Source organism: Pempheris klunzingeri, chromosome 3 (genome assembly GCF_042242105.1).
Source record: "Pempheris klunzingeri isolate RE-2024b chromosome 3, fPemKlu1.hap1, whole genome shotgun sequence".
Classification (NCBI taxonomy): Eukaryota; Metazoa; Chordata; class Actinopteri; order Acropomatiformes; family Pempheridae; genus Pempheris; species Pempheris klunzingeri.
The window spans coordinates 15,626,351-15,647,807 of NC_092014.1; the positions used below are offsets into that span (position 1 = coordinate 15,626,351).

Here is a 21,457-nt window from a genome sequence, read left to right on the forward strand (position 1 = left end):
AAGAAAACTCTCTAGCTTTCATTGGATGAGGTCACGTTGTGGCCCAGCAAAACAAGAGCCAATAGTTTGGCTTTTTTGCCGGACGACCCTGGGTTTTGTTGCCAGAGCTGCGTGTTGTTGGCACCCAGCTGAACTGTCCTCTTTCAGATTAATGATGACGGCCTCTTTTTTTCACGCATGGCTAAAGTCAGTCTGAACGCAGCTTTCATCCGTCTCTATAGTCACCCATTTTCCAACCTTATCTGTGGGTTTAAGCATCAACTACATTTGTTCCAAATTTAGAGGTAAATCTTTAAAAAAAACTCATATATCTCTAGTTTCTTGTTTTAAATTTTCCAAAACAGATGGCGACTGAAAGTTTTAGCAAACATCAATCAAATAGCAGTATGTAATGGATTTTGGGGGACTATTTTCTGCTGTGGATTAATAAACATTTGGTGGTGTTTGGAGGCTGATTAGAAATAAACTACGGTGCCCATTTTCATTGTGATGAAGGAACATGTCAGCCACTGCAAATGTGTGGCTACATGCTAATAATAGTTTTTGGAACAAGAGTGGAGGTCTATGGCACAGAGGGATAAACTGTATCAGGATTTGGCTACACAGCATTTCTTGTTAGTTGGATCAATTCATTGTTGGTTTTGGTCTTTTCATGGGATTTGATGACAATGAGAAAAATATAGAATATCGCCAGCCTCATCCTTGAAATCGCGCTGATTCTTTTGGATGCTTAAGGATTTTTTATTTAGTAACAGGGTGGGATGAGAGAGAGGCTGAGAGAAAAAAAAAAACGAGAAAAAGATATTGAGGATACTGTTGTAGAATTAGTAGCAAAACAGTGCAGTCAAGATTGAGCAGATGAGGAAAAGAGTGTCTCATGATAGTGAATGTAGCGAAATGCAGTATTCTAGTCTCTGAGTAATCTGCTACAGAATTCTTTATTGAACAGTCTGTCACCTCGTTACTGTCTTATAGAACAGTGAGAATGGCTGAAAAAAATCACTAGTTTATTGAAGAGGGTCTTGGGTGTTTCATTAGGTGCACTTTAGTCTGGTCAAGAATCCTCTCTCTTCTAATTGCACTTGTAATGAGACGCTCTAAGGACCTCCACTGTTGTACTGAGGCTGCCTCTCAGTAACATTATATGGTCTCTTCATCATAGCCAAGTAAACTGACCAAGCACACGCACACACGTATAGACGAGACCCATACACACGGCCACACCAGTGCGATACATAGACACATCCACAGTAAGATATACACACTCAGAGGCACAGGGATGAAGCAAGGCTGAGGTTGGGTCCATTTATCCCCCATAGTCTTCATTACCTCATTGAAGCCATTTATTCCACTGAGGTTATATCTCCCGCTCTGGACTTCATTTACTAACAAAGTGACGTGTCCCTGTCCGCAGAACTACAGGGGCATTTGGAGCCTCAGAGGTTCTGGACCCCCCCAGTCTCATAGCTACACAGTGCATGTAGACCTATGCCACGTCCCTGCAACACGTACAACATGTCACAAGAGTCCATGTTCTGATACAATTGGTTTCCAGCTTGTAAATTTCTTCTTTTAAGGGGTATAATAACTCACTCTGATACAATAGGCTACCCCTTTTATTTCTGAAGAAGCACAGCCTATAAAGAGCCGGTCACATGCTCTTTGCAGCCTCAGCCCACGATGCATTTCCTTAGGTTTCTTTCGCTGGCCTCTCTGAAAAGCCGAAACATGTTACTGGAGTACCTAAGCCAATTTGGTATCTACTACTTTACCGGTGGCGAAATTTAAGCATTCAACAGCTACAGCTCTCCTGAGGTTTTAATAGCAAGCCTATGGCGCATAGGACCCAAGAGACCAGTTGTCATTGACGATCCACGTTGTCTGTTTCATAATTGCTCTTAATTACCTGAGGCCTCACATCAGCCGCAGACCTTTGTAGTTCTCTACAAGGCGTCCTTACGCCTCACCTGTCACCTGTAGCTGCTCTGCCTGCAAGCAAACCCCCTCTGTGCCCGGCTGTGTCATTTTGTCGAATTTATTTAGGTGTTATGCAAATAGCTTTCCCACAGTGTTCTATGCTGAAAACACATATTAAAAGAAGCCCACTTTTGATGTGTCTTAGAGCAGGTCTCAAAACGGTCCTATGACATTTCAGTCACCACAAACCCCTCTGTCTGCAGGTCACCTACCAAAGAACATTCAGGTAACACCTGCTCTGCTTTGGGGCCCAGTTCTCATGGCTGTGCGAAGACACGCATTACATGTAAGGCTACGAAATGCTGCTATCTTCCTGTTCTCGATGTGCACTTCACACATTTGTTTGGTATTTTTGTGCCATGCAGAGTGTGCCTGATTAAAAACAACAACAACAACTAATTTGGACCAGTGTGCTAGTGCTACAACAAAAGAGAGGACAAAAGACATTTCAGTGAAAATCTGTACTCTACTAAACTACTAAAAGGTGAGTATTGTGTGTTAGTGTTTGTGCATCACTGTCTTACCACACAGAACTATGCATCGTTATGGATAGAAAACATGTTATGCCACTACATACTCTACTATATTTCAACTCTGCCAGACAACTACATTATTTTCCTACTTGGAGGACCTGGTTTGCGCTCTCTCCTCTCTCCAACGGTGTAGCCAAGCATACCAGGAACCTTTGTAATCCCCACAGCTGTTTAAATGATGTGACAAGTAATGCAACTGGCCGAGCATTAATTATTGATACTGAATTGATAATTAACACCTTTCTATTTATATTCCACTATAAAACCCCATTTTGTGTGCATCTTAATGTCTGTGTCTTTGAACAAAAATGCCTTATTGACCTTGCGCATGCGACCTAGTGTTGATTTTGGTGCTTATAACGTTAATAAAAGGTAGAAAGATTAAAATACAACTCATTCCAGTATCCTAAACTGTGACATTCAGAGTGTTTTCTGAGGCATGGCTCATAAAAACATCTTGGCCACCAACAGAGGAAGATACTTGGTATAGCAGGTGAAGTAGAGACATTGATTTAGTTTATATAAAGGTTCTGTGTCACTGCTCTGCTTCAACATTCATGTCTATAAAAAAAAAACTCAATAAAATACATTAAACTGAGCACCCAAAGAGTTCATCTGCACTCGACCAAAGTCTCTACAGAGCAGCTGGTCCTGGTACTCCAATCTTCATTGAGTCTAAGAGACTGTCAGCTAAAACCACTGACCATCTCATTCGTTATCTTCACAACCAGACAAGAGTACACGAGCAGTGAATCATGCTATGATTGGGGGCTTTCATTTAATTCTGAGTGGATCGACTGCTTCTCACTGAACAGCCTCATCGAAAAGAGTTTTTAGATTAAAAAGATTTGTTAAGATTTGGCACTGATAACCTGAGATGTATAACTGATTACATCCTCGACTTGCATCTTTTTGTTAGCAAAGGTCTTGTGAAATTCATTTTCATCTATTTCAGTTTTGTCAGAGATTGCATAGGGAGCTCAACTAAAATTATTTCTTTTAGAAGTTCCATAGCAGACTGAGAGTGTTTTTAAAATCTTGGTTAAGAAATGTTTTGTTAAATAATCAATATCAAGTCTGCTTGTAGTTTTGTTGAGTTTCTGTTCTTTACACTTTTAAATGTACACTCAGCGGCCAATTCATTCGGTACACCTGTAAATCTACTACAATCCAAAACAAGAAATCAATTGCACGACGAAGATAAGAATGTTCACTTTTGATTGACACTGACAGAGAGGTACTATTTTACCTAAATGTTTATTGTTGGGGTTGTAGTTAATCGGTGGTGCTGAACTGGACAGCATTATATTGACATGTTTGTAAATGGGGTGGGCAAAACATTAGAAGCAGTCCAGTTCAACACCACCGCAAACTACAAGCCCCATAACAGACAAATAATGACAGTGTTAATCAAAACTGAACATTATGGCCTCTGTAAATGTGGAATTTATAGCTGAGATTTAGTATTTGGTTGCATCAAATTTTGCTGGTGTACCCAATTATCATGGCTTAACCTTTACTATTGTCAAATAAAACTATGTAGAGAACTAAAAACATAGAAATATACAATACTTGCTTTTATGTCACCTGCTGTATTTGCAATATATGCAACCAAATTTTTATATATGCAACTATATTTTATATATTATTGACTGATGTGATTTTTTTTCTCATTGTCAGAGACTATAGTCAAACAATGAAAATGCCCTTTATAGTTTCCTGAAGCCCAGTGTGACATCTTCAGATTTCTGGCTTTGCTCGCTCGCCTAACTGTCCAAAACACAGAGACAACAAATTAACAATTATACCAAACCAGAACAAGGTAAGAAAGGGCTTAGATTTATGCTTAGAAAATGGCCGCCCCCATTATCAAAATAGGAGCTGATGAATTTACTAATCACCTCATCTCTTCAGTCAACATGAACCTGGAACATTGATTTCACACAGACCTAATCTACACAAAAAAAAAATCTCAGTAATATAAGCCTACACACTCCCCTCCACTTAAGCCTAAATGTGGCAGCAGAGCCCCAGACACATGGCTACATATCCGCTCTTTCTGTTTCCGCACCTCCCAATTTACCCCCTCTGAAAGGTTTGCTCTACCTTTCGGCCTTGCGTCTATCTCACTGATCACCTGTTCCTCTGCTTCGTTAGAAAGAAAAACTATTCCCCACTGAGTTTGTGTTGTTCCTCCACGTTTGAGTCTGTGTATGTGGGGGGGGGGCAATTTCCTCCTCGCCCCTGCAGATGTCTGCTGTCCAAACGCACTCCCCGTCTCCAGTCATGGCTAATTAATTAAGAAGTTGTCCCCAGTGAGGGTCAAACAGAGACAGATTCATCAGCACAGGTGAGCAAACACTGCCACTGGAGACGTCGAATAGCTACCACCTGCTAATAACGCTGCAAAAAAGGTTAAAATCTGATTTTAGCCGTTTTTCTAATGGTTCCCTTATGAAATAAGTAAATAACAGCAGTAATTTCACATTTACTTCCAACAGGTAGGATTATTATTGGTGTACAGCAGTTTACATGAATAAATAAGCCACCAACAAGATCTGAACCTGTCAAGATTTCTTCCTAATTGAAGTAAACTACAGCTGTTGGTGTAGCATCACGCTGACCTATTTCTTCTTCTGATTCGATCAAATATTTTTTGTTCCTCTCCTGTCTTTCATCATTTCCCTCTCCCTCTTTCAAAACAAAATGATCATCTTATCACCCCCCCCCTTAGCGAAGCCATCTGAATGACTTGATTTCTTGAGATTCCTGATGTCTGTTTCTTGTGCTCTTTTTCACAATAGTATCATCAAATATTGCTGTGTGTCGTTCAGCTATCACACCCTCCATCAGTTCCTCTCATCTCCACACCTCGACCCTTTTCACAGCCCGTAGATCTTGTCTTTTGTTCTCTCAGTCTCTCCCATCCGTCTGAAAAACCATATGAAACACACTTCTCTGACTCTCTTCCCTGTCTGTCAATGGAAGAGCTTCAAAAGGTCTCCCTTCGGCACGACATGAAAAGTGACAGTTTCTGATGAAATTTCTGCATGTGCCAGCCCAGACATTCTGATCATGTTATTAGCGAACATGTGCAGGGTGAAAGGCAGATCTGTAGCTCTGAATCTGCGTCTGTTACCTCAATGAAAAATAAAATCACTTACATAGCAATAGCTACAGTTTGTATCGTGTTCAGTGTAAGCACAAACAGACATCAACAAAAAACGTCTCCCGTTACACAGCGGCACACAGAGAAGCAGAGCAACATGGGTAGAGGCGGCATCACAGTATCGGGCCCCTTTTTTCTCTATTCTTAGCTCTTCCTCCTTCTCTCACAGTCACACATGACTTGGTATAGAAGAGGAGCAGTAGAAGAGGCATCTTGAGCTTCTGTCTCTAACAAAAATGAGAAGGTATTTAACGTTCAGTTTTCCAGTTTACGGAACACTTTACTTTCTTTTTACTACCATTTAAGGGTCTCATATTATGCAAAATGCTTTTTGTTTTCGCTTCGCTTTTCAACATTAATATTTGCTCCCTTTCTTCTGCTCCATCTTTTCAGCGTGTGAAACGTGTGTGAAAATGCTCTGTTCAGATGTGGCTCTCTTTATGATGTCACAAGGTGATCTGTTGATCACGTGACCTCCTCCAGCCCTTCAGCAGGCCGACTGTCCCCGCTGTCCTCCATTGACAGATGTCGAAGCAGCAGCCACGTCTGCTATCAGACCAAACTGTATTTTTTGACCATTAAACCATCTAAATCTGTCCTAGTAGGACCTCCTGGATACCCTTCAGACAAGTTAGGTGTGGCATGCCTAATGTGTTTGTTTCAATCTTCATTTTTATAGAACAAACGGTTTTAAAGACTTCATTTAGGAGCTTGTGGAGCTATTAAGCTGCACTCTCTATTCAGTCTACCCTCACGAATATAAATAGAATGGACAAAATATTAGAAACACTTCCCTAACCCTCCAAAACACAAACAAAAACTAAACATTATAACCTACATGAAGGTAGGACTTAGTGCAGGGATGTTGAATTAAGCTGGAATTATGCCTCTGGAAAGATACATTTCTGCTATCCTATGCAGAGAAGAGTGTTATGGGTTGTGTGGCATGGATCATTTCTTGACAAAAAAAAATCTGAAAATGCATGGATGATAGAGGTATGTCTGAGGTATTGTGTAGCTACTTTGTGCTTCTCTTCCTCTCTTCCTCTCTTTCTTCCCCCCTCTCTCTCTCTCTCTGGCTCTGAGTAAACAATAAACACCAGCCTGCTCAGCACCTGTAATCCTTCAACAACTCAATCAACATTTGTAAAGCTGGTCACACGAGGCTCGTATCCAAAACTGACTCAGCCGGCTCCCTGTGAATCACAAGACCCGTATATATTCATGGCACTTCACTCTCTTCACAGTCAGCCGATCAAAACTGGGGCTGTGCCGCCCGCCTGACAAGTGAGCCAACGCTTGGACACCGTAATCCCCTCTACCCAACCCACTCGCCGCCAAAACATGCAGCATCACGACGCTGCAACAACACGCCCCTCCGAGGCCTTGTTGCTTACGCACTCAGAGCTACATCTGTCTACAAAGCTGCCTCCTTCACCCACTGTCAGTGAAGCTCCCTCTGGATTTACCGCCTGCGCCTGGATCTTTGCCTGTCTCTTTTTCTGTCTGCCACGCCTTAACCCCTTGCTTGCTCTCTGTCATGTTCTCTCCCCTCCTTTTTTTATTTTTTTTATTTATTTATTTTTTTTTAAATGGGATATCTGCCCTAGAAACACACTTCTCATGCAGCCATTTCAAGCCTGCAGTGCCAGCCAATACCCAACTGTTGAGACGGAAGATGAAGTTTTGATTGAAATATTGCAGTGAGGAATTCAGCAGCTGTAAGGAGTGTGCTGAGTGCAGCGTCTGTGCAGAATATGTGAGGAAGGAGCAGAACAGAATAGGTCTGTCTCAGTGTTGAGGCTGTTGTGTTGTGAGGGAGGGACATAACTAGCTGTCACACGCCTCCTCCAAGTCACGCTTCAACAAAGAGGCGCATCATAATTAGATAGTTACATCAGATCCTTTGAGTCTGTGGATGAAAATGTGGGAAAGCTCACTTTAGGTTTGTGAGCATGTACTAGTCTCACCCAAAGCTAAAAACAATCCAGCCAAGAATGTAATCCGCGATGCCACCAAGAGACAATTCCTGGATTTGATCCATTGGCAGCAGCCGGACGCTGAGACAGAACGCAGGATTTTGCAAATTTTCTGTTGCAAAAATGTTCACACACACAATTAAACGCTGTAAAACTTCAAATGCACTTTCCACCGGTCTAAAAGTTCATTCAGTGCTCATGAATGTCATGTGTGATTTCCCCATTTGAGCTGATTTTACTTAAACTCCCCTCTTGTACTCTTTGTCACACTGCGTCTTAGACAAGTCTTTCCATTATCTTTACACACCCTCCAACTTTTAAACGTGCCTTTTATCAGTCAAACTCCTGAGCGGCTGCTGAAAGGAGCACAAGCTCCGCAATAAAATAGGCTCCGGCTTTTTCACTCTCCCTTTATACGGTTACTATTGTCTAGACCTGTTTTCCCTTGTGAAGCAGCACAACTCGCCGTTGTGATGGGCTTATTGAAGCTGCTGCCTCGTTATCCCTTATCTCAACCTCACAAAGCACCACGAGAAAGAATGTGCGACAAAAAAAAAAAAAAAAGACAATTTGTCTTTTGCACTATGAATGCTTTTCCTTCGTCCTTCTCGTCTCTGTCCTCTGTTGTTCTTTCTCGAAATGAAGACAAATCAGAAAATGCCACTGGCCTTTACACTTAATTTTTAACACAAAGATTTGGGCACAATTTCCTAAAATTTTTCAAATTCTTGGTTAACCAACATTGGAAAAACAAATAAAACTGTTCCCTCCCTGAAAGATTTCTGCATGACCTTCTGTTCATTCATTTTTATAAAGTGATGAGCAGGATCGCTGCCACAAATTTGTACAGCACAGTGAACCGCTCCGTACTTTACACTTTTTATGAAAAATAAAACCCAGTGATTCTCTGTTTAGACCAAAACAAACCATAAGGCAGAGCCTAGAGGCTGTTATCTCTAGAGGCGCCAGATGTGTCAAATTACACAACATTGTATTATCTATTATCCAACATGAAGCATCTGTAGATCTGCTTCGGCCCATTATTTCCACCATTTTACGTGACTGAAATTATTACCATGAGTGAGGACAATTTCTGTTGTTAATTGAGAGTTGAATGCAGGAAACAAAACACAACTGTTGGATACTGACAGTTACGGTACTGAGCTAAACACAGGAAATTACTTTAGAATCTGGGATACCGTTGAAATGTAAAATTGATTCATTGATTATCAATTGTCTGAAAAATGTCGGGCATGTTTTATTATTTCTCCAGCAAAATGACACTAATTCTCTGTTTCAAGCTTCTTCAATGTGAGAAGTTGCTGCGTTTCTCTCTTTAGTGTCATTTTAAATTACGTATATTTGAGTTTTGGACTGTTTGGACAAAATTAAGCAATCCGGAGATGTCACTTTGGACTGTGTCAGGGGTTTTTACCACTATTTTCTGACATTTCACTGAACAAACGATTGACTCATTAATCCAGCAGTTTATAGATTCATCGATAATGAAAATAATCACCAAAGTCTTTTTGATGCAAATGTTCAGCTGAAATTCACCTCAGCAAACAAACGGCGAGTGGATTTTGGGAGGAAAGTGTCAGGAAATGCTCACAGACACATACAGACAATCGAATTACTTGAATCAGTGGCCTACCTTGAACATTGCCAGCCCGGATCTCCTCTCTGCTCTTCAGAACTGGCATGATGGAGTGATCTGAGATTCGACTCCTCCTCTCATAGCCTCGGATGAAGGGATGGTAGACAGATTAAGTCACGCACAGGAGACTGAAGTGAGGTCTTGCAGGGTGAGGGATGGGCGGTCTTGGGCTGAGCGATCCTGGGGTGTTATCAGTGTGGGTGCAGACGGCTGTTTTTAAAGTGTAATAATATGTACAAAATTTACAATAGTTAGCATTAAATCATTCATTCAAATTCTAGTAGTGTAAACCTGAAGACTGTATTGTGAATAGTGCTGTAAATTGCTTAAAAAACTCTGGTTTTACATATAAAGACGCCAAAAAAAGATGAATCTGCAGAGGAGCGGATCTTAAAACCTGCTGTGGACTCAGATTTTAGAAGGATTTAAAAGTTGACCATCAACTGCACTCAACAAAAGAAACTAAAAGATGATAGATGGTGGGTGATGAGGGGCCGTTCTTTCATTTGTCTCTTTCCATCTGATTCTCTTTCCCCTTCCTGCAACGCCGGTGATAAAACCCGCCGAGGTCCCCTCCCAGAAGTCTGCGAGTGTGTGAAACACAGTTGCCGTGGAGATGAGGAGATGAGCAGCAGTGAGTGAGCGTACGTACTCCTCTTCTTCTCCCCTCCCTTCCTTGCTTCCTTCCTTCCGTCCTTCTTCTTTGGCTTTCTCTCACTCCTTGTCTTTCGCTTGCTTCAGCCAGTCATGATTGTCAGTTTGCCGGCCCGCTCTGCTGCGCTCTTCTCTTCCTCAGTCTGAAGGGGAGAAGAAGAGAAGGACAGACTCAGATGGCAGACTACAGCTGTTGGATGCATGTGTGGTTGGTGAAGGCTGAATGCCACTGTGTACTCAAGTCAATTGCCACTGAGGTCAAGGCTTAACTCAGTCAAGCCACTGTGTCTACATGCCCCCTTTCTGTGCAATCTGAATGTGTTGAGCGTTGTTGCCTAGTAATATTACTGTGCTGCTTTCTACATGGAAGATGCTTTAACTGTGACTATGGGCAGGTCCCAACGTGATGTCTTGGTATGAGCGTTAGGATAGTCGTTAGAGACCTTGTCATACTGTTTATATCAAGGTACACCGCCTTTAATATCTCTGGATACATTGGGAAGGTTGTTGCAATTCAATGGCTTATTTAATTGCTTTTTTAAATATATGATAGCATCAATCAAGTACCTTAATTTGTCAGGTACCAGATTTGCCCAAAATGAACATTATTGCAGTTTCTCAATCACTTTTTTCTACAATATATATATAAAATCACATTCACTATCATGGGAGATTTTATCCATGTTACCCACTCATAATGTTTAACTTAACAGTATTTATTCATTTCTTTCTGCCGATTTCAAAATAAGGCCCTCCTTTGCTCTGTTGTCTGTTTTTACTGTGTTACTTTACGTGAATAATCTCACAGGGTTTGACATGTGAGATGTCTTTTTAAAATTGTTTTAATCAGTATTTGTACCGTTATTGATAGGCTAATGTAGATATCAATGCGGTTAATTAAAGTGTAAAGTGCTTTAATCCAATGTAAAAAAAAAAACACCATGGTAAAAATTTGTAGAATTTATAACGATTCACTTTAGATTTGAAGCTACTAAAGTATCATTGGGTTTCATCATTTAACAGTCAGGGAGAAGAATTAAGCGACTCTTTATTTGCTGTTTTATTACACCTTTCAGGACGGTGTGTGGTACATGAAAATAAGTTTGGTTTGGCTATAATCTCTCTGATGGAACTGAAATGATTAGTCGATTTGGACAGACGGCAACTATTTTGAAATACCATTCAACAAAACTAAAATTGTTCTCTGCTTCTTCCTTTTCAAAGGTACATATTTGCTGGTTTTCTTCGTCTCCTACAATAGTCAAAGTAATTATGGTGTTGGACTGTTGGGTGGACAAAACAAGACATTCTAGTAGTTTTCTCTATTTTCTTGATATTTTATAGGACAAATGTTAAATTATTCAAGAAAATGAGCAACAGATTTATCAATAGTGGAGATAATTGTTAGTTTCAGCCACAAATATATATTATGTCTAATGTTTCATCCTTTAAGTGTTTAACAGATCAAAGGAGTTCTCATTTTAACATGTATATGCTCACGGGGGAACATCTGTATAAGGAAACGTGCGTGTGTTTATCTGTTTATTTTGAGGAAGTCGACTATGTAGGTATACACAATTTAGCCTTAGGAAAATTGTCAGAGGATATCTGCATGTGTAGAATTTTAAATCTGTCTGGCAGTGTAATGAATTATTCATTCAACAAATTTTATTTACAAAAATCCACCTTTCTCTCCTTCAAAGTCTAATTATCTCTGACTCTCTTAGTAGTATTAAAATGACACAGATAGCTTGACTCACACAGAATAATACCGTATATTCCTAAATAAACCTTAGCATAAAACACCTGGATAAGGCTTGTTTGTTTGTTTAGTTTCCTCACAGGTTTACGAATCAACAGCGTTTCAAAATGTTGAATTGTGCTACTTGCTGGGAGTTATTCCACAAAGCCATTTTTACTGAAGCAAAGGTTTCAAAGCATGTGTTTGTGCTACTTCCTTATTTCCTTACAAGCAGAGCTCTTCCTATTTTCATCATTTGCTTTATGAACAGCAGCGTTTTGATCCTGGTGAGCTCAACATCTAAAGATCTTGGCAATCTTAAAACAGTCTTAATGAATCTTCTTTTGAACATAAATCCTTTATTAGACTCAAACCCAAGAGGTGAGCGTGCCCTTTTAAGCCTTTATATTTAAAGTACTGTGTGCTCACAGCGTGGCAGCATCACACCACACTTTTGAAAGATGTCCTAAATCATTTAGACTGTTTGGACTGGTTAACTTTTAGGCCAGGGGCCCCAATCTTTCACTCAGTTAATGGACAATATTTGAGAGGACGCCGCTGCAAGACCCTTGTTTGTAAAGGTTTGAGCAATGTCAAGAAAGATGATATTTTTAAATATTAGTGACAGCAAAATGTCTTCAGTTAAGTAGTTTGTTTTTTAAGATAAGTTCCATATATAGCACAGAAAAAAACTCTACAGACTGGATTTATACTTCCGTTTGGTTAAATAATAATAATTTACTTTTTATGTGTAAACACATAATAGTGAATTCAGTTTATTCCCGTTTTCTCTAATAGTGTATTCTAATCATCTTTAGGATAATTATGCAATTGTTAATTAGCTACTTGGTTGATTAGCGAGTTAATTGACAATTATAACTCAGAAGACCTCTGGATGTGGAAAAGCTAACACAGCATGGGATCGCTTAGGCAATATATGATGCACTCTGAGACATAGAGCCAAGTATGTCATATACAGTGTACAGTGTATTCATTAAGGTCATGCTGGAGATACAGTAAAACTGGTGTGTGAGTCACTTTAGATCTGTGATTGGTTTTCAGAGATCTGCAGATCCATCGAGCAGGAAGCAAGAAATGTAATGGAGGAGGAGGAAGAGGAGGAGGGGGAGGAGGAGGAAGACATCAGCATAGCATTGTTTAACAGACCTCAACCAACTGTGGTGCACAACAAGGAAAGGGAACTCAAATGAATGCACGTAAATGCATGCACCTGCGCACTGGACTAATTGAGCGGGACAGCTGATGAAAGCTGGGGGAGATTTAACCAATTTAACTTTGGGCTGGTTTTCTGCCATGAAAAGGAAATAGTCCTTCAGCGAGAAGTCTTACTTGCTCACAACCCATTGAGATAAGTGTGTGAAATTCTTCGAGATACAATAGTAAATATATAGAAAATGATCAAAGGCAGGGCCTGATAAACAACCAATTAGTCACAGCAGGGTGAAGAGAGGTTCAACAGTGCAAGCAAACGTGGTGGAAAATATAAAAAAGAATACCCTTCACAGAGAACCTGCTGATGGAAGTTCGTGCAGAATACATTTCCATCAGAATCATGCAGACACACACACACACACACACACACACATAAACACGTGCACACTCTTGCTCTTAGCTGTAGTTTTACACACACGCACACACACACACATTTGGTGCACACACCTACTGGTCATGCATGTGCATACACTCAGTTGCGAAGAGGAAGTGAGTGCTATATTAATTCACTACTCACCTAATTAACTCTTTTCTGTAACACATAATTTATAGACTGTAGTGGAGATGTTTTACAGAGGAGCAGAGTTGAGACACAAAGGCAAAGACAGAGCAAAACAAGTGGTCCTTCATATTCCTTCATGATGACATCCCCCTCTCAGAACAATCAAGAAAGAGGTATTTATTAAGCCACTTTATCAGTCCATAAGAAAGGGGAAAAAGGAGACTAGAGTGGCTGGTGTGGTGCCTACGCTACTGGGTGTAATTTTTCACCTGAAGGCTGAGCGCCTTTTTTTAAAAGGTAGATGTCCATGGGTCTATGGGCTAAAAACTCACAGTCTAGCAGTGGTATTGCTTTAAAACAGCGCTCCGAAAAAGGTGTGGCAGTGGGAAGTAGAGACGAAGCGTCAAACACAATGTAAAGAAAGAGTGGAAATGTGACAGAGCAAAACAGAGGCGGGTAGTGATGAGATGGGATATTAAGTTCTATCTATTCTTATCTGTCTATCAGTCTGTCTCTACCTACAACCTGCACACCGTCGCTTACACCTCAAATCCACCGCAAGGCATTACCCACTTAATCCACTGTTCAACATCCGACTAATGCCAACCGGTCTCTCTTGCCTGATAGAGCGTGAGAATGAAGACAAGTGGAGGAGGGGGGGGGGCCCTCGGGGATGAAAAATGGCCAGTTCTGGATGAAAACCAACCAAAGGGAGTGAAGGGAAGACTGAAAGCATGCAGAAGCCTGAGGATTCAGTTGTGACAAATACTTTGATGATGATGATGATGATGAGGAGGAGGGTATTTAGGTTTTTGGATTGTGTGTGTGTGTGTGTGTGTGTGTGTTGGTAGGGTTGTATGAGAAGGGGCTGAGAGGCAGAAAAAAAAAAAACTAATGGCTGCTGATGGACTGGCAGAATGAAAATGAGCACAAATCAAGCATGAAATGGGATACACTCTTAATCACTTGAGATGGCCATTAGCTTAAAACTTTAAAATGCAGCTCAATAAAAAAACACAAAGAAAATATCATTTAGTTTAGACTAAATAGCCCAAACTTTGCCAAATAATCATAAAAAATAAAAGGGCACCAAAGTGCCTGGAAATTAATTTCATTCTCCCTCAGGACTAAACTTAATTTTGCGTCCTTTGTTAGTTCACAACAGGTTGCAAAACAAATTGATATCTTTATCAAATGGCAAAGGGAACATGACCTGTGGACAGATAAAAAGATCTCTCAAAGACAACAATTAAAAATGGGCGCACTTTGCCATGATGAGAGGAACAGATGAGGCGAACGGTGTGAAAACGGCACGAGACCAGACCAATACTGACTCAATGAACACTGTTCTTTTAGGCATAGTTTAGTGTGCGAGTGCATGTGTGTGTTAATGTGTGTTTTATGTATACGTAAAGCACACACAAATACACACAGACAGACAGATAGACAGACACTAAACGATAATTAACCTACCTAGAGTAACATTTAAGAATCCCGCAAGAGTGTGATGCAAAGAAAATGGGTGTGGAGGGACCAAAAGAGAAGGAAAAGGGAAAAAAAAGAGTCATTCATGAGGAGTTTTTTAGTCGCCTTTGAAGAAAATTCATCCAAGTTCATATAACATCAGATTTTAGAGACAGAAAGAGGCATAGGATGGATTGGATGGGGGCGAATGAACTGGTGGCAGCAGCTAGAAATGAAACGGCAAGGAGGGACTGACAGGTATGATATGGTTTGGTGGAAGGGGGGGAAGAGTGGAGAGGAGGAAAGAAAGGACAAAAATTAAAACAAAACTCCTCCCTCCTTTCTCTTTTCTCTCACTCATAAATAGAGGAAATTATACACCAGGTAGATGGAGAAATAGATGAGGAGGCAAATGACGGAGAGAGAGACTATATGAAAAGATGAAGCACCTCCCAGCACCGCGATGAGGAATAAGAAAAATATAAAACGAAAGAAAAAATTGAATACTCCAAAGCCTTCCGTTTTTGCTCTGTTTAGTGAGGCGAGGGGGGGGCTGTCAGTTATATCCCCCCTCTCTCTGCAACGGGTCTTTCTTCTTTTTATCTTCTGTCCTCCTCAAAGCAAGATGCCACCTTCCCTTCAGATGAGCTGTAACCCTTTGCCAACACAGCTGTTAGACATGGCACTCAGGCTGGCTGCACGGCGGGGTGCTGCTACACAGAGATACACAGAGTGGAGCCGAAACACACCTCTGGCTGGCACAGAGCGCAGAGCACAACTCAAACTGCGCTCGCTCGCTCGCTCGCTCTCCTCCGCCTCCCCTAAAGAGAGACAGAGAGAGAGAGGGAGAGAGAGAGAGAGAGAGGTGTGGAGGTGGGTCCCTCTGTAGGACTGTGACTTGGAGAGATGCTACAGTCAAGACAGGCTGTTGCAACAACTGTCAAGCAAATAGTTTCAATAGAGAAAGCAATGGCTCCCTCTATTGATACACTGTGATCAGAGGTGGAAATAAGATGGGGTATAATTGCAGATTAGTTCATTAGAGATTATCAATTTAACTTAATAAAAATAAATCAGTATAATTAAATTCACGCAAAGGGAAATGCAGCCAATCGTGAAATGTTTCAGCGAAATGACTTAAACGATGATCACAATAGCTGTCAGTTCATTTTTCTGTCAGTCCACTGATTGATTAATCGACTGATTGGTTCAGCTGTACTTCTATATGTTGTGAAGAGATTCATTTTATAGGAAAACATCATATTTTATGAGCTTTTCACGGGCCAGAACTTTAAGTTGTAAAGTAACTAGTATCAAGAGCGTCAAATAGGCCTAAATGTAGCGGAGTAAAAAGCACAATATAAGATGTGAAGACTCAAATATTAAAGTACACGTACCTCACTTGTACTTGAGCACAGTTAAGTAGAGTAAATGTACTTTTCACATTTCCCCACTGTTTATTTTTAACGTTAGATGAGTAAGATTTCATCTTGATATTAGCTGTTTAATTTAAGTAACTGACCAGAATATAAATGACAGAGCTAACGCTAGCGGTTCATCGCTAGCTAACAGTAGCGTTAGCTATCAAACAGTTAATATAACTTTATCGAAAGAGAAGCACGACAACTTCAGTGTAGCTAAAGATTATATTCAGCCAATAAGACATAAGTTGAAATGCTGTACTGTCTAATTACTTAATTAAATAAAATTCCCGACTCAGGTCATAATCAATCATAATCCAATAATTTGATGGAAATGCAACCAAACGGGAGTTCGTTGCTAACCTCGCTCCTGATTAGCTAACGTTAAGTTAGCTACTTAAGCTACTTACTTTTCTCAGCCACATGTGGCTCCGACAGTCTGCTAAACAAACTCACCCCTGTTGTTACGGGTCTTGGAGGAGGCAGCAGGTCTGCGGGGCTCTCAGGTGACACAAACTTTCACATAACAAATCCAGAAATGCTGATGACACGTGACCCGGCCCTGTTTAACTTGCTGACAGGTAAACAAACACTGTTATGGTGACCCTGAACGCAGCAGCTAACTTTTTTTTAAAGCGATATAAATTGGTTGATTAAATAGAATTTACAACATCATAGGAATGTGCTTTCCAAATAACAATTTCATATATATTTTTTAATCCTTTTTTAATCCAATTGTTCACTTTGTGTGTATAATTAGACCTAGACCAAGCTGCAGATAAATCTGTGTGTATTTATAGTTGATTTTTTTTTACCTGTATAATGTCCAGTATTGATCACTATTTAATTGAAAGTAATAAATGAATAAAACTCTATGGTATCCTTATCATGATTTAGTGGAAGATTTTTTGATGTTGCGTGTTAATATGTTAGAAAAGGCTGAAAATCAATATGGGCTGGACCATGCTAATCTAGTTATTATTAGATGTGTTTGGTACATGTAGAAAATCAACTCCTGTCCTCACCTGAGCGTCCATGACATGGAGATCTGATGATGCACATAGCTACAAAGTCTTCCTGGAACTACCTAAAGCTTGAACATGGTGTTTCTTAAGAAATATCCTTGACTAGCACAGAAGTCCAATAAGAAGAGTCATCCCCCTCCAGGTTTCTCTGTCATTGCCCAGGAGAGACCATCATCAGTCCCCCAGCAGGACCGTGGAGTTTTCTGAAGGACACCGCACAAGAAGGCCAGATACTCTGAACTGCTGTCCAATCAAGTGTCTAATGAACAATCAAAGCCCTCCTCTCGGCGTGTATGATGTGCTTTGTTTTTGCCAGGTAACTCTTTGCCTCCATCCCACCCTGCCAGGTCACCGTCTGTGTTTAAGGCACCAAGATCTCCGTCTGGATAACCGTCAGTCTGTTTCCTCGTTCCACGTCATCAGCCTGCTCCATGTTCAGTCCTGGCACACCTGGAATCTATCGCATTAAGTCAGACCGCTGAAACGATCAGCCTTTAAGTGGATCAGCAGGATGCCAACACAAGATTCAGCAGGCATTATTAGTGAGCTCCTGCCTCGTCTTCCTGCTGGTTGCTCCTTCACCCATCCAGTTGGTCTTTCTCTCTCTTGCTTCCCACTCGAGTGCACTATTGCTGTTAGCTTTGTCTAATGTACTTAAACTCTTCTATATCTGAAAATGAACTTCTCTGTCACTGAACAGTTCAGATCCCCTGATCTATAACGGCCCCTCAAAACCCGAGTTTGTCCTTCTGTTAGACCCCCTCCTCAGTCAGTCTCTGGATTACTTCTGTTTCTCTTCCTCTATTGTCTTTTCTACAGTCTTTCTCTCTCAGCTTGTTTTTATCACTTCTGTGTGCAATTTCCCTTCATTTTCCCACTCTACAGGCCGGTGGTCTCAGAAACTTTGTCTATTAGAGACCAGTCCCCCTCTGCCCAGTTGTCCCCAAGAACATCTGAACCAGGTACTCTGGCATCAGGTTTCTCTTCTGGTTTAACAGAGGCTGTGTGATTAGTGACACTGACCCTCCATGAACTAGTCCACCCCTGAGTGGGTGCTGCCTGATCCCTGATCCTGTTGCTCATGCCTCCTGGGAATCCTCCTGATGGGTTCAGGAGGGTGGGCTTCAGTGTTAAACATATTTAAATGTTGGGACGCTGTTGTTGCTTTAGCACCACTATCAGACCAAACTCTCAATCGACAATTGAACACGTTTTCTTTGCCTCAAGCTCCCCAGACAAAGTAGCATATTGATTTTCTATTAGCGCCACCTATAGGGCTACTTGTTAGTTTTCAAAGGATCATATCTTCAGACCTTTTAGTCATGAACACATAATATCTGCTGTTTACACTTGAATAGTCTTTTTTATTTCGGTTACCCAATGACCTTTTCTATAGCACCACATTCAGGAAATTTCTTGACCACTATGATAAAACTAACTTTTATTCACCCAATAGACCGTCAAACCTGTGTTATGGTTAAATTACTATCCATCTTTCCACCACAATATTGACTGTGGGAAGTTATGGGCTATCTGGGCATTACACTTTTGGTGGGTGGAGGTCTGCACTTAATTGAGTGCAGCAGGTTTACGTGGCTTCATGCTAGCTAATATACACTACTCACAAAAAGTTAGGGATATTCGGCTTTCAGGTGAAATTTCAGGATGAACCACCACCAATACATTTCCTGCTTCAGTTAGAATTGGTATTTTAACAGTCCTCCTCATCATGATGTTCACATTCTGACATCATGAGACCAAGATGACACCTAACAATTGATCAGCAGCACCTCAACACTGGAGGCTTCAAACAGGTCCTCAGACAGAAGTGTTCACTGAGCTTAGAGGGTCACAGAGTGTCATCAGGAGGTTGCAACAGAGATACAGAGACTGGAAGAGTCACAGAAAGGAGAGGAGTGGACGTCCTTTGGCCACATCCCAATTTTACGTTTACCCTCGTTTACCCTCCACTGTTGTTAGATTTTCTTTCAATAAATTGTTTAAGATGAAGAAACTACCATTGCATGCTGATACTTAAATGCCCTACTTTCATGATATAATATCACTGTAGCATTAACTTTATCCATTTTCCATAAATTTCACCTGAAATTCGAATATCCCTAACTTTTTGTGAACCCTGTACTTGTTGCATTCTCCTCTGCATTTGCAGTTGAAGCAAAGGGAGAGATATGTACCAGTATGTTGGACACTAACGTCCTCTTGTGGTCAGTGTGCAGCAAACTGAAAGATGAGACCTGCAGTTTGAGGTGCCCTGTGGACTTTTCTTGTAAACAAATGTTATGTTTACATTCAGTGTTTCTCATCAAACCACATTCTGTGTGTCGTTGAGGTCTAACAAACATGTTAAATGCGTTTCCTTTCTCATAAAACATTTGCAAAGTATTTCTAGAGTACGTTTTTAAGTATTTTAAATCCAGGATTGTTGCGGTCTTCGTCTTCCCTGCCTTTGCTGGCATATTGCAGCATAAATTGGAATATTTCCAGAAGTGTGACACCACTGATAAGACTGTGTAACAAGTCACACACGCGCTTGCATGTTCTTCCTCCAGCGCAGGCATGAGAAACACAAAACTGGGGCCAACTTGTAGGAAAACAGCTCCATGGTGCTGCTTGAGCTCAAAAATTCAACTGGGACTCTTTAATGTCACTACTATTGTTGGCAGTTGAGTGGTTTATCATTGGTTGCCAGATATGCGCAGCAGCTGTGAGATTTCTGAGGCAAACAAAGCTGCAGCAGATCAGCCTAATTATCTGGATCACCATGCAAGGGAAATAAAAAGTATTCAGTGCTCCTGCGCCAAGTATTGTATATCCACTTGAACTGGTAAAACATGGGACTTCACTCACAGACATCTCTGTATCCTGTTATGAACGTGGCCGTGTGTCTCTGTTGGATTCAAGATAGTATTTGCCACAAACTTAGTGAGCCGAGAGTTTAATAAAAGCTTTTATTGTGTTTGTCAAAGTCTGGTTACCAGACAGAACTTACAAAAGTTATCATTCAGTTTCTACCACACATTTATACATTTCTGTGCAATTCTGAGTTTACACTGATAATCCTGTCACGTATTCTCAAAGCAAAAGACATCCGGGCCAGAGTAACAGGAGTCGACAACATAAATATCCGACTTGGTAGAGGGGCAACGTAATTCAATGCAATTATATACAACAGCTTAGGTCACAAAAAATACATTACATACATTAACGAGACGAAAGCAACCATTTGCCGCTTCAATTCTCCCAAGTCAGTCAGAAGTCCAGTTGTTATGCAGAGAAATATGTACAGATACTGTATGTGTTCAACGCACAATATTGGAGTTCCTAACACAAAAAAGAAGTAAAGGAGGTCGTGAACTTTGAAATGTAAAAAGAAAAAAGGTTCCATCCCTTAACTGCTCAGCTAGAGCTGGAATTGATTACATTGGTGCACTGAGGTTCACAGAAGGAGCCAAAGCGCCCATAGATGTCTTTCGCTCGAACAGCAAAATGGTAAGTGGAGCCGGACTGGAACTGGGTCAGCGTGCAGGCCATAGGCAGAGGAAGCGCCTTCACCTCCCCGATCTTCTTCCAGTGCTGCTGCGCTGCGTTGCTGCTAGAGTTGTCTTGGTGGAAGGCATAGAGGTGATAGCTGTCTACAGTTGCACAGGTCCGATCAGTTTCTGCCACGCACCAGGACAGCACTATACCGGTCTGACTCGGCACCAGCTTCAGCTGAGGCTGCTGAGGAGGCGAGGTCCGCTCAGCCTCTGGGGGTAAGCGTGGCGGTGCAGGGGCAGCTGGGAGAGGAGGAAGTGCCATGCTGGTGCCCCGGTTTGGAGTACTAGTGGTTACAGTGCGGGATTTCATTGGAGAGTCCTATAAAAGAGAAAACTGTTGTCATGAGTTGTCCCTCTGGCAAAACGGGCTAAATATAATGACCACTATTTCCTGAATAACTTAAGTCATTCATATAGAAAGTGGCCTTATGAATGGCCTGTCAGCATCAGGTCCACAGATTTTACATCTTATTACATATACAAATAATTAATTATTAATACACTGCTCAAAAAAATAAAGGGAACACTAAAATCACAAATCGGAT

The 21,457-nt window shown here is 41.0% G+C and overlaps 2 protein-coding genes across 4 annotated transcripts in view; one reads left to right on the forward strand and one right to left on the reverse strand.

The window, feature by feature from the left end:
* The window catches only part of emp1 (epithelial membrane protein 1), a 124,902-nt gene that overhangs the window by 100,357 nt on the left and 3,088 nt on the right, over positions 1-21,457 (forward strand). The gene's annotated exons all lie outside the window — the stretch shown is intronic.
* The window catches only part of atf7ip (activating transcription factor 7 interacting protein), a 31,571-nt gene continuing 30,441 nt past the window's right edge, over positions 20,328-21,457 (reverse strand). For all 3 annotated transcript variants that reach the window (XM_070855182.1, XM_070855198.1, XM_070855190.1), the window contains exon 14: positions 20,328-21,231. In XM_070855182.1, the coding sequence (XP_070711283.1) occupies positions 20,773-21,231 (459 nt within the window). In that variant the 3' untranslated portion in view covers positions 20,328-20,772. The remainder of the gene's footprint in view (positions 21,232-21,457) is intronic.